This window comes from Drosophila eugracilis, unplaced genomic scaffold (assembly GCF_018153835.1).
Source record: "Drosophila eugracilis isolate 14026-0451.02 unplaced genomic scaffold, ASM1815383v1 contig_2153, whole genome shotgun sequence".
Classification (NCBI taxonomy): domain Eukaryota; kingdom Metazoa; phylum Arthropoda; class Insecta; order Diptera; family Drosophilidae; genus Drosophila; species Drosophila eugracilis.
This window is the reverse complement of record NW_024573037.1, coordinates 511,706-524,677: the sequence shown is the minus strand read 5'-3', so window position 1 is coordinate 524,677 and position 12,972 is coordinate 511,706. Positions and strand designations below refer to the sequence as shown.

At 40.0% G+C, this 12,972-nt stretch overlaps 2 protein-coding genes across 4 annotated transcripts; both read right to left on the bottom strand.

Moving 5' to 3' along the window:
• Positions 1–720: 720 nt before the first annotated feature.
• On the bottom strand, positions 721–3,386 carry LOC108103620. Of its 2 annotated transcripts, none has more exons than XM_017209166.2 (2): positions 3,172–3,386; positions 721–3,114 (listed from the first exon to the last, which is right to left on the bottom strand). In XM_017209166.2, exons 1-2 carry the CDS (start codon positions 3,384–3,386, stop codon positions 1,866–1,868), a joined length of 1,464 nt encoding a protein of 487 aa, XP_017064655.1. In that variant the 3' UTR covers positions 721–1,865. The 2 variants fall into 2 exon arrangements, with proteins under 2 accessions (XP_017064655.1, XP_017064656.1); XM_017209167.2 differs by having other exon boundaries at positions 721–3,111.
• A 1,338-nt stretch (positions 3,387–4,724) lies between these two features.
• Positions 4,725–12,627, bottom strand: LOC108103617. Of its 2 annotated transcripts, none has more exons than XM_017209160.1 (3): positions 12,173–12,627; positions 5,382–7,953; positions 4,725–5,280 (listed from the first exon to the last, which is right to left on the bottom strand). In XM_017209160.1, exons 2-3 carry the CDS (start codon positions 7,820–7,822, stop codon positions 4,725–4,727), a joined length of 2,997 nt encoding a protein of 998 aa, XP_017064649.1. In that variant the 5' UTR covers positions 7,823–7,953; positions 12,173–12,627. The 2 variants fall into 2 exon arrangements, with proteins under 2 accessions (XP_017064649.1, XP_017064650.1); XM_017209161.1 differs by having other exon boundaries at positions 12,450–12,627.
• Positions 12,628–12,972: the final 345 nt, after the last annotated feature.

Genomic DNA, 12,972 nt, shown 5'->3' with positions numbered 1-12,972 from the left:
AATAGCAACTGTATGCGTTGGCAATTGGTCCACAATGATAAGATATATATCATAAAAACTGTCTTATCATAATTGTTGTTTTTTCTGGTTGCAATATATATGTAAACGAACGATATAAAAACGATCGTTTATGTAATTGCTTATATATGAAACCTTTTTTCGTATAACTACTAGACTATTCGAACTTCGGCTTGTTAATGTTAGTTTCACCTCATGTTTTTGTATCATTTGAATGCTCTGAATAATGTTGCGCGTGACTTTTCGAGTGCGTGTGTAGGTGTGTGTGTGTAGGTTGTGCTCGTAGTAAAATCGAGCCTAGAAGGGCTTGCGCGATGAGTGCATGTCCTTCCATGGCACACTTTTAGTACAGATTCCCTCCTGACCTCCTCATCGACGAGTGAAAACCAGAGCCATCGAAAAGTCTCTCTCTCTCTCTCTCTCTCTCCAGCTTTTGCCTCCATTACGCCCCCTTTTATCCGAAAACTGGGGCAAGAAATGAAAGTGCATGAGCACGTAACATATGCGTACACACAAAAATAATGTGTACATTAGAGTGGACCTCCGTCGAGTGAAATGTGAAAGGTCACACCTTCAAAGTGCCTTTGTGACGTTGTTTAACTATAGGAAGAGTTAATTTTTTTAAAATCATGTATATTAAAGTCAGTTAGTCTTCAGGAACAGACTAAATGGATTTATTCCACTAATAATTGTCAAAAGAAATATTTTTCTATTATTTATTTTGAAAAGAAAGGATTTAACAAAAGTTCTTGATCACCAAATGATATACTAAATCTTATTTAAGGATATTTTATTTATTTCATCGCAAAACATTTTGGGTATACATTTATACATTTATTTATATATATACGCTTAGATTTTGAACGAACATGCATACAAAAATATTGTTTTCTGTTCTTTAAATTTTCTTTTTTTTTTATTTTTGTTTTGTTTTTATAGAATTGGCTTTCCAGGAATACCTAATATGGTACAATAATTTATTTTTTCTAGACTAAAAAAAAATATTAGTATAGGTATCACAAATATATATGTATGTATATATCAATACATAATTTTTTTAGCGAAATCTAATGTTTCAAAGGGATCATTGATATACTCGTTGGAAAGGAAATTGAGTTTGCTTTAATGACGGCCTATATACCAAGTGAATCAGCACCTGGGTCGGTCTGTCTCTTAGGTTGAGCTGGAACTTAGTAGAAGAATCACACCCTTAAGTGGGAGGAACCGATATTATACAAAGATATCGTTTACAATTAACCAAAGTGGTACAAACATTTCACAATTTCTAAATGCTTAAACCATTTTAGCAAATATTTTAAGTATTTAGTTTATTGTTAATTGTCCCGCTTTAGTTAAGTGTTAGCGATGCGTACGATATTTCCATTAAAAATGCGATAAACTAGTTTTAACACTGACTATTGAAACTGTATATATATACATACATTGCAAAATCGGGATTACAAGGATAATGCTAGCTTTGACGCAGCCAAAATCGGTAATAGTAGATAAAAATAAATAAATATTAAGCACATGCATCGATCGATGCGTATTTAAGCTCTGGTTCTACAGTGTGTTTGAAAGCCCTTGACTCCTGAATTTTACTTTTTACTGTCTTAAATAAACACTCTGTAGAAACATTGTCGAAATATATAGTAAACACACATGTATAGTTAGGAACCAGCGCAAATTCGGTGTGCGCTTTGCTAGCACACGTTGTCCTTAAGTATATCTTGGGATTAAAATATATATATATGTGACCTCTGTGGCAAAAGTTCTATCCTTTTCTTTGGGATAAAGATAGAGGTCATCGTCTTGTTGTGAAGATTATATGGAGGATAAAGACCCGTTCAGCGTTTGGTCTCTCCAGAACGCATTTTCTCACGACTATCGCCCCGCTCGATATACCAGTTGTTATTGTTGCGTTTCTGGGCATGCTTGTGGCGAGCGTTTTCTCGCTGTTGCATCATCCGCTCGTGCCACTCACCGCTGCCACTATCATTGGGATCGCCGCGTTCTTTACTGTTTTCATTGGAGTTCTCGTTGGATTTTTTATTGTGGCGTCCTCTGTTGGACGATTGATCGTAGTATTTCTTTTTGCCGTACTCCTTGGAGTGATCGTGATCATTTCGGCTACGGCGACTATGATCCTGATCCGGTCGTCGTTGCTTCCGCTCGTTGGAGGAATACTCCTGTTTGTACTTTGGCCTATAACGCTCTTTCATACCATCCGCCAGTTTTGATGACTGGCCATGGGAAGTTGCTGTTTGTGGATCATTATTAACGTTTTCGTTGTCGTCGTCAGCAAAGGTGCCCAGCTTCTCGGTGACCTTTTCAAACTTGTGAAAGGCTCCAGACTGCTGTAGTACATCGTTTACGGCATCCCCAATCTCATCTGTTAGAGAATCCAAGTGCTGCTTGTTCTCCAGGCACATGCCAGCGATCTCAACAAACTGACCATCGGCACACTGGAACGGCTGCTTCAAGTCGTCCTTGGTGATGTCGACAGGTTTTACCGAATCACCATTGCCAGGCCAGGCCTTAAAGGTCTTGCCCTTTGAGCGGCCTGCGCCCTGTCGTTGCATTGTATCCTGACCAGATCCCAGATATTGAATTTTCTTAGACATGATGTCGATCTCGGCGCGAAGTAGATTGTTTTGTAGTTCTAGCTCACCCACACGGCGCTCCAGTTCGACCAGTGGTTTCTCCTCACCGAGGACCTGCCATTCCGGATTGCGGAGTTTGCCAAGAAAGGCCAGAATGGCCAAAGTGGCAGCCACATAGAAGAAGGCGGTTAGACCGTTCTGCACCAGAGGTGGCAGTTGTAGTTCAAACTTGGAGCGCACTATGGTCTTAGGATCTTCTTGTTCCTGCTCCTGCTGCCTTTCTGGATACTCTTTAAGCTGGCCAGTGTTGATAGGTGCAATCAGTTCAACAGGACTTGTTGGCAAATCGCTGAATCCCAAGTCCCCGAGAAGGGGTTCGCGCAGAAAGAGATTGGGTGAGATTCGATCGGTGCTCTCGCAGTCGCTGATTATCGAAATACCGTCGGAAATATCATCTGCCTGGGGATCGTCGGCCGCAGGCCTGTTGCATCTGCTGGAAGAAAAGATCTTTGATAATTCTCCTAAACTTTTGGTCAGTCTGAGTACAAACCTCTCGTTTTTCTGCTTATCCGCTCGACTGTTCGGCCTTAAATCCGTCAACTCCTCGATCTTCTCCACTCCATCATCCTTTTCCTTTACCACCGGCAAAATGGTCCACGAGTTTAGTACGGACGATGACGAGCTGCTCCCGAGAGACTCCTCGCTTAAATTGGACCTGGTCTTGGTCAGCCCATTGTCTTCGCTACTGCTGCCCTCCGTCTCCATCGCTGCACTGTTGTCTGCGAATCAGAAAAGTACACATCATCAGTTTTTATAATATAGGTATATTATAGTTTTTGCGAAATGCCATACAGGCTAGATTGCATTTAGTTTTTCTATTGTAATATTCCACAATGTTATGAAATAGTTTGTTTACAAAAGTAGTTTATCTATGAAATTGGATTGAAAAATTCTACAAGAAAATTTTTTATTATAAAGTTCTGATCAAATTTTTCCCTCAATGAGTGACAATTTTAATCTTTCTTTAATGTATCATGATTTCATTCATTCACAACTTGAGAATTCTGGTTGCAATTTTTGCCTCTTTTACACCAATCTGCGTTGTTTACCCGGGGCGCTCGGCTATCAATATACTATAGTTATCAGGTCATGTTAATATTTTACGTTTAAGAGATATAAGAAAAACAGGCACCTCGTTGATTCTGAAAATTTTATGCAGAGACACATGCACTTAATTATAGGCACTTAAATCGGAACGATTTATTTCTATCGTTCTATTTATAAAAACCGTTACAATTTTAAAAACAAAAAAAGGAAGATACAATATTACAAGATCATTGAGAAAAATAATATTTGGGAAGAGGAGAAAGGATTTTGCCCGTTATTTTGACACTGACCTAGTAAAGAAAATTTTGAACTACCATAAGACTGAGCGAGAAAGTAGTATACTTTAAACATGCGCAATTTTCAGTTAGAACGAGAGAGAAGGAAGTACCTACGTCATGAAAGGAAATTTTGGGGAAAATTGCAAGGTTCTGGTTTGGTTGATTAGGCATATTAGAACTTCGACCTTGGAATGCATGTACGTAAATGTACGTATGTATGTAAAAGACTGTCTGAATATATATCTTTCCGCAATAAAGTTAAAAACAAAGCCTTTATGTATGTACGAATCATGTGTGTTTGTGTGTGTAACTCCATTCGATTCGTTGTTATGATTTTGGTAACAGGCTAAACTTTAAATGCACTCACACCTTGATGTTTTCAGCTAATTCCGGTAGCTAATGTAAATAGTTAGCAGTTAGCAGTTAAACAATTGCTGCGACAATTATCTGCAGTGGTAAATAAATAAGTTCCAACCTTTGTGTGCACTAGAGGTGGAGATTCATCGATTGTACTATCGGATCCGATATCCGATATTTTGTATATCCGATTTAAATCGTAAAAGAAACCATCATCGAGGACTCAAACCAATACCTGGAACTCAACTGACTTCTAGCAATGTCATAAACCATTTAGGGGTTTTCAAGATTTCAGGACAAAGAATAAACAAATAACAACATATGTTTAGAGTTATTATAAGTTACTTAGTATCTGCTCACCTTATAATTGTTTTTCCATTATCCGTCGCACCTCACCGGCCTCTGAGCTTAGTTCCCAGTCAGATGCATTTCCCATTCTAGCCTCCAAATGTCGGCTTAATGTACTGTTTCTAGATGTCGGCATTACGGGTGCCGCCTTTATAAGACGAGGTGCTGGTACAGGATGAGAGATACGCTGGCGATGCTGCGGTGTCCAGTAGATCTGGCTGGTCTGTTGAGCCGATTGGTCTAGTATGAGCGGAGTTGCCCTGCCATCCTGCATCATATAGCCCTGGGAAGGCGCTGGACGAACGTACGGGAGATAGTCCACAAGTTGGGCCACCTGAACACCCTCACCCGTATCCACCAGTACCAATTGGTTAACGGGCACAGGCCTGGCCAGTGTCCCAAGTTGCTGGCTGGACAAATACTGTTCGGAGACATTGGAAAGCAGACTGTTTCGTTTGCTGACATGAGCGTAGATAGGAGAGGGCCCATCCACGACCATGCCACCGGGAATATAGCGCCCCTGGGCGACCGGTATACCCTGGGTACGGTGTGGTGCCTGTGGCCTGGCACTTTAAAGAGAGTAAAAATTTTAACATTTTAAAAAAGATATTATTAACATATATATCTGACGTTGCATGCTTATCGAAAAGGGATATAAGCTATTAATTACCATTGATCGTCCACGGAAGCGTAAGATACGGGTGAAACATCAGCGTTTGGTGGCGTGAGATGTCTTTTATAGACAGGTTGCATTGGCGTCTTGGTTTCGGGAATTTTGGTAATGCTTTTGCGGCAAAACTCCTTAACCTTTTCGAGTATCTCTTCGCGCGTGAGAAGACCACCGATTCGACGGGTTGCCATCTGTGATTGTCCCTGATCTCCTCTATGTCGCATTATCACTGGCGTCTGTTGACCTGGATTTCCAGTACTCGGCACTAGGTTATCCATAACGCTGTGACATCGAGGCGGTTGTTGTGGTTGTTGTTGTTGTTGTTGTTGTTGGATTTGCCTCTGCGGTGTACCATTGAAGACCATTAATGGCCGGCTGCGACCACTGATTCCAGAGAAAGTATTTCTCTGCAGCGTTCCGCGAACGAAATTTGTTTGCTCCGGCTGGACCACAACCTGGGTGTAAATATCCTCACTCGGTCCTCGTTTAATCGTATGTGGCATTTGTTGTCCCTGCAGTTGCTGCTGTTGATGAAGCTTGTGGTAAAGCTGGCGATCAGTCACTTCCTTGATGGCCCGCAATTGGTCCCATTGGTTTTGCCCCCGGATTGGAGTCGATGAAGCCACAGGACTTGCGAGGATTGGCTGTTCATGGCTGAATTGGCTACGATCCACTGAGGTGGAGCGATTTATTCGACCCACCTGTTGTGCTTCTGGCCATTGACGTCTAGGATTGACGCCTGGTCTCTCTAAAGTCGATCTTCGCAAAGTGTTGTCATTGTTTCTCTTCAGCAATGGTGTATCACCGTTTCTTATTGGCAAATTGGTGTCGCCATTTCTCTTTTGTAAGCTTACGTCACCGTTTCTGTTCTGCAATGTGGGTATATTGGTTTTATCGATTGTGGAATCAACGGTCGGAGACTGAACATGACCATTTGGTCGACGAAAGTTTGGACTTTGGCGCTCTAATAGGATGCGACGTATTTCGGAGGGGACATCCGACTTACGGCGATAATCCTCCTTTTCGGAATCGCTAAAAAGACTTCGTGGCATAGGCGTTTCCGATTTGGGAGTGGTTTTTCGCCGAGCTGGGAAAAGGCTGTTTGAGAGACGTTGCAATACCGATAGCTTCTTGGTATTGCTCTTTCGAAGGGCAGCCAGTGACTCGGCAACCTGTTGACGTCGCTCCTCGGCAGTTTGTACCGGTGTTGGAGTCCTGCCGGTTGATGGAGTTGGCGAGAATAATTCCCGTCTGGGCATTAAAGCCAAACCTTTGCGATCCAAATAAGCTTGGAACTCATCGGAGTTAATGGTATTGGTGAATACGCCCGGTGAGGGCGATGGCAAATCCTCAACACCGCTCATATCCGTTTTAACAGGACTCTGTGGAACAGAGGAACTGCCCGCCAATTCGTCACTCGACTCACTCTTCGTCAACGGCCCATCGATATCGTCGAGATCATCATCCGATGTGATCTGTAACTTCTTTACCCTTTCGTCAAATTTACGTGCATTTTTCGTTACTTCAGCGGGATTGAATAAGGCACTGCTTTCTGGATCGGAATTGGTGCCGGTGCGGATTTTCAAATTGGCCAACTCCGGGTAATTGGGTTTGGAGCACTTCTTAAATGTGGGCTGCTGTGGCTTTCGCAATTCAGGATTTTTCTGGTTCTGATTCTGGGTTTGATGACGTGGCTGTTTACCAGTCCTCGATTCTTTTGCCGCCTGTTTTCTCTTGGGCAACTTACCATTAGTTGCCTCCTTAAGTTCTTCTAACTTGAGACGTGCCAGCACCGTGGGATCATAAACAAAATAGGCATCCGGGTTTTTGATGTACGTTTTTACATACTTGGATTGCTTGAGTACCTCCTCAGTGGTCACATAGTCATCGGGTTGCGATTGGGATTTACTGATCTTATTTTTGCGAGTGTTGGACTCGTTCTTCTGCTGTTCCCGCTCCTTTTCACGTTCTCGTTCCCGTTCCCTTAGTTGTTGGGTCACTGTTTTGCGAACGCTTAGTGTTGATCTTTTTGTGGGCACCGGTGGTGGGGTCTTCTTGTCCCGATTTGAGGCAACGTTACCATTGCGGAATGGATTCTTCTGGTCGACGATCGGTTCGCCAGTGGTAAACTTTCGAATTTCCTCGTCGTTGGGATTAAAGCTAACCGATTTCTTTGTCTTGGCACTGGGAACTTCGATCGGATTCTCCTCCTTTGTCGAGTTCTTTATCGGGCTATCTTTCTCTTTGTTCTCCCCCTCCTCAGTTTCTTCCTTCTTTTCGTTCTCTAAAGTCTCGACGATCTTAAGAGGTGCAGTAATGTAGGTGTCAAGGATTTCTTGTTCTATATCCTTAATTATTTTCTGGGGATCTTGGTCAGTTTCTAAACTTTTTGTATCGTTTAGAGGACGGATTCCTTCTTCGGCTGTAATGGTGTCAGACATCTTTTGGAAAACTGGCTGGGGGATAGTAGTGAGGGGGAAAACGAGAGGGCTTGGAGTGGAAGAGAGTTGGGAGTTGATGTCGTCTGAGCGCCCACCATCGATAATGTTGTCTGGGGTTCACGAAAGGAAATCTGCAAATAAAGTTAACAGTTAATAAATATTTGTTTATTCGTTCTAAAATAAAAAAAAAAACAACTTTTCTTGCTTTTAATTCTTTTGAACCATAAACTATAATGCTTATCAAATAATCCCGAAATCAAATTTTTGAACAATGCTGCAAATTGTATCTAAGGAGATTAAATAAGGTTGCCAGCCTAGAATGAATTTATACAAATCCAAATATTTTCAGTACATATACTTTATTGAATCATTTTTATTTATACTTAAAAATGTTTGTTGATAAGGGTTATGCGAGTATTTTCCCAGATAAGACACAAATGCTAAACGAAGTAGTTGGCATGTGGATCATAAATATATTTTAAAAATCTGACAGCCAAAGGCGTCTGAAATTTTTTGGGAATTTATTCGCTTATATTCGTAGAAAAACGAATATTCGAAAACAATACTTTGGAATTTCGCATTGCAAATTCGGGCAATTGCCTAAATAGGAAATGAAAACCCACTCAAACAGCTTGGGAAACCGGGATATGTGGGAAATTGGGAAATCCGAAGGGCCTATGGAACACGACCTAGTGAGATCTTTGCTTTAAGGCTGAGACTTGTAATGAACGGCGCAACGTAAATGTAAACAAATCGCGAGGGAATGTGTAAAAACAACAAAACATGCACGCAGGCCACCTGATGACTGACATTGACGATAAATGAACAATCGACCTCAATAAAGGCAGGCGCACACATATGAATGTAAGTACGATCGAGTGTGTGTATATATGTATGTACGTTTATCCATTTTATACATATGCCAGGCAGATATCTACGTCTCGGGAATTTCACTTGAGTTGATCATTTAATTAAGGCCCCACAGCCAAACCTCCCCCCTGGCACGATCTGCTCCCCAAAAAAGGTCAAATAGCCACACAATGGTACTTGACTAGGCTTTTTTTTTTTGTTTGTATCCGGCACTCTTAAAACATAAACACACGAGTGCCACGCAAAGCTCTCTTGCAACCCAATTCTGCCACAGATTTTGGGTCTTTTTACGATGGTCGGCATCGTTATCTTTGTTATGGGTGAACGCCAATATTTAAAAAGCAATATTTATTAAAGTCTAGTTATGGCGAGAGTGTTCTCGTTTTAAAAATTAAAAACCAATTTCTACAACAAAAAAAATGTAGGAAGTTGAGAAAGGAAGAAAAAAGTATCTATTTGATAATTTTTTATTAGAAAAATTATTTAAAACCAATTGAACTCTCAGTTTTACTATAAAAAATGTAATTAGATAAACTGTACGTGCCGTTAATTGCCGCACTAAAAACTGCATTATTTGACTACAATTTGTTTCCCTTTTTGAAAAATCAATATGCATTTTGCAACCTACTTACTGTTTGCCTAGTATCAAATTCGCAAAACTGCGGTTTGTTGGCCCGAATAAGCATATATTTATCCACTAACCCAGTAACAATTGCCGCGGCCAACTCGTGTCAAATGATGTGGAGTCGGGTTCAGTTATTGGCAGAGAAACTTGCTAATTCAGTTGCAATTATTATTGCTCAGAGAATTACGTGACATCTGATGATGATTGATGCCGACCGCTGAATTGCGGGGGCATTTGATTTTCCAATTGATTTAAATCCAAATGCAAATACAGCAGCCGGCTGCGCGATAATTTGAATACGAAGCTCAGATCGACAAATCTACCGACCGGGACCCCAACCACATATGTCGGCGTCTCTAACAAACAGGGTTGCCTCATCATCTGTAACTTGAGCAACACACTCTAAAAAGTAACTGAAGCCAAATGCGAAGCTCAGAAAGAAGCCAACCGAAATGGTGGCAAAAACGCAATTAAAAAGAAAACGACCAGTTTAAAGTAAATTTGTATATATGTACGGGTATATAAGAGGGGTATCTCAGTTACTTAAACAAATCTTGATATTTTAGAAGTATATTTTCGTGTATTCTTATGAATTTTAAAGAATATTTGCTGAAAACTTATCACGTTCATTACGTCTATCTCACAAATTAACGCTAGAGCCCTTATTTTTGACAAGGTTGTGATAAGAGGATATCTGTTAGTCGAATCACACGGTCATAATTCTTGTTTTTTTTTTTTGCTGAGCAAGGGCCTCGTCATCGTCTTGCCAAACTCTCGCATGTTGGCAAGATATATAGGTATATATATGTATATATGCATACGTAAGAAGACCAGGCTGAGCCGTAGCTGTGAGTAATTCCAAAGGTTGAGGTATACTAAAATGCACATTCGATCAGCGTTTTGTGTCGAACTAAGCCTGTTAGTACGTTTCCCCGGGGCAGCTGCTACGGATCGATCGCTTTTTTTTTTTATGTATTTTTGCTTCCAGCTTGCAAAAGATTAAGCCCAGCGATAAGATAGTAACCATTATCTAAGCAAATATATGTATGTACATATTCGTACATTCTCGTGAATTTCGGTTCCCCTATTCAGTAATAATAATTTGAATTCTAATCAGAGCGGAAGAGGGGGATGGAGATAGCCCCCAATCAGACATATCTGTTTGTAAATTGTGCAGTTTCCCTCCACTGTCCATTTATGCCGATTTCAATGTGTAATTTAGCATAGAATCGAGCAATATATGTACATATTCTCGTATATTCACCTTGAATTCTTAATTGTGATAAATGTTGCATGCTATTTTGTATATAGTTATGTCTATGATACTATATGAGGTAGATTTTCCATTTACGTCCAATACATATACAACACAAATTGTTTAATTTTAATTCGAGGTTTCAAATTGTTATCTTTTTTTTGTTATAATTTATATAGAAAGTTAAAACGATAAGATAAATGTATGCAGATACCCGAAAGTTAATTCATTTTGATTTATAATAGTAACTTTTTGATATGTTAATATTTGAGAAAAAATGCATATACATATTACCTGTGCACTTGGTTTTGAACCCTGAAAGTAGGACGGCCTAGATACTGAGCCACGAAGCCAATTAAAGAAGCAACGCGAAAACCAAAATATTTAACTGGAACTTGCGAAATTTGGATGCGTTATGAGCACAGTAGGCACTGGCGCTAACAAGATTATTTTGTGTGGGGGAAAAAACACCCACTCAATACAAATATCTTGAAAGGGAAATAACCCCTTGAACAAATCAAAAGAAAATTGAACGCAATATTACACTCAAAAAATGCAATATGATTTGATTTTCTTTTACATATATTAAAAAAATAAAGGAATGATTAACATCAATAAAAAAAAAGTGGGTTTCGTTGTAAGGCAACATTTCTGAGCAGTGTTTAAAATATTAAATGAAATAGTTTTCATAAGAAGAGAAGTAGGATAGTTTTTGTAGTGTACGTATACAGCTCATAGTATCGATCGATTTATAGCATAAATGCTCTGCTTACCACCACGGAATTGGGAATTGCATCCCTAATTCCGCAATAGATTTCCAAATGGATTTTTGTTCTTCTTCTTTCGTAATATGAAATCCAATTGGGAAGAGATTCCGTAATGAAGGGAAACTGGAAAAGATATTAAACTGCAGCCTCTGTTCCTATTTGGCTTTTGCCTTTTGCTTTTTCTGGTTGGACCTGGGTTTTCTTGCTTTTTGCTTTATGCTTTCGTCATTGTTATGGTTATTTGCTGTTGCTATTGCTATTGCTTTTTCCGTTGCGCACAGTTGGGTTAATATTTCGAAAAATAGGCAGTAATTGTGTGTCTCTGCCACCATTTTGTGGTTATAGTTAAGTTTCAGCTTGCTTTGGTTTTTCTCTTTTTTTTTTTTATACATATATGTATATTTTTTTATGTTTAATGCTTAATGCGCCTCGCTTTTTTCCCGTTGGTTTGTGGCAGCAAAATGGAAAAAAGTGTGAGTTGGTATGGTGAAGTTCATTCACCGCGGCACAACCAACAACCAACTGACAGATGCCAATAAGAACATCACAGTTGGTCTTTAACCAAACCCCCAAAGGTTTTATGTTTTTCTTTTTTCACAAACTCTTGCTTTAACCCGCACTCACAACTTACTCACGTATATAATACAAGCAAATACAACAAAATAATGAGAAAAAAAAGATACAAAATCATATACAGATACAGAGATACACACACTCGCACTATAACGTTCGCTTACTCACACAACCACTGTAAACAATCGGTGGTTGAGATCCCCAAAAAACCCCCTTCCTCCTTCCTCCTCCTTCTGCCCCGCCACCTCCCACCAACCAACCTCCGAATCCACCACTTTTTCTCTGTTTTGAGTATTATTAATTTCGCCGTGTTCGTCGGTCGGTCTCCTCCTCATACATTGTGTTACAAAACGGAAAAAAACAGTCGAAATTTTGCCGTACTTGGGGCAAGAACAACAACAACAAAAAGTTGAAAAAAAAGCCAAATAAATAACACAGATGCAAAGTCAGTCACACAACACAGGGCAATAATACAGATACGATCCGTACTTTTTGGTGTGATTGTATTTGACTTTATTTTACGACTACGACAATTACCTAAACAAACGTGAACAATAGCGGCGGTACTACGACGACGACGACGACAACGGCAACGGCGGCGCGCACTTAACAACAATTGAAAAAAACAGTACTCCGGCGTTCGGCAACGGAAAAACCAAACAAACAAAAAAACACGTCCGCTCACCACAACAGTTCAAAGCGTTTTGAGTACCGCTCCGCTCAGCTTGGAAATAAACACAAAACGCACACGCGAACAGTAAGCGGCAAAAACGTGCTCACAGCGAAAAGAGAGCATGCGCAGAGAGCCAACAGAATGTATCTCGCTATATTTTTAGCTCTGAGGGATTGTCGTGTTTACAGCCAGGTTTAAGCTAAGTTTTTCCGATGACCTGACCTACACTGGCAGAAAAGCTGACTCGTTTTAAGTCATGTATATCTTTTTAATAGGAGATTCTTACAGAAAATAATGAGGCTTATAAATTACTTAAAAAGGTAGAGATATTTATTCCACAATATTTATGCAATTGTATTAGTTTTTAACTTCTTAGTTGTTACTCTA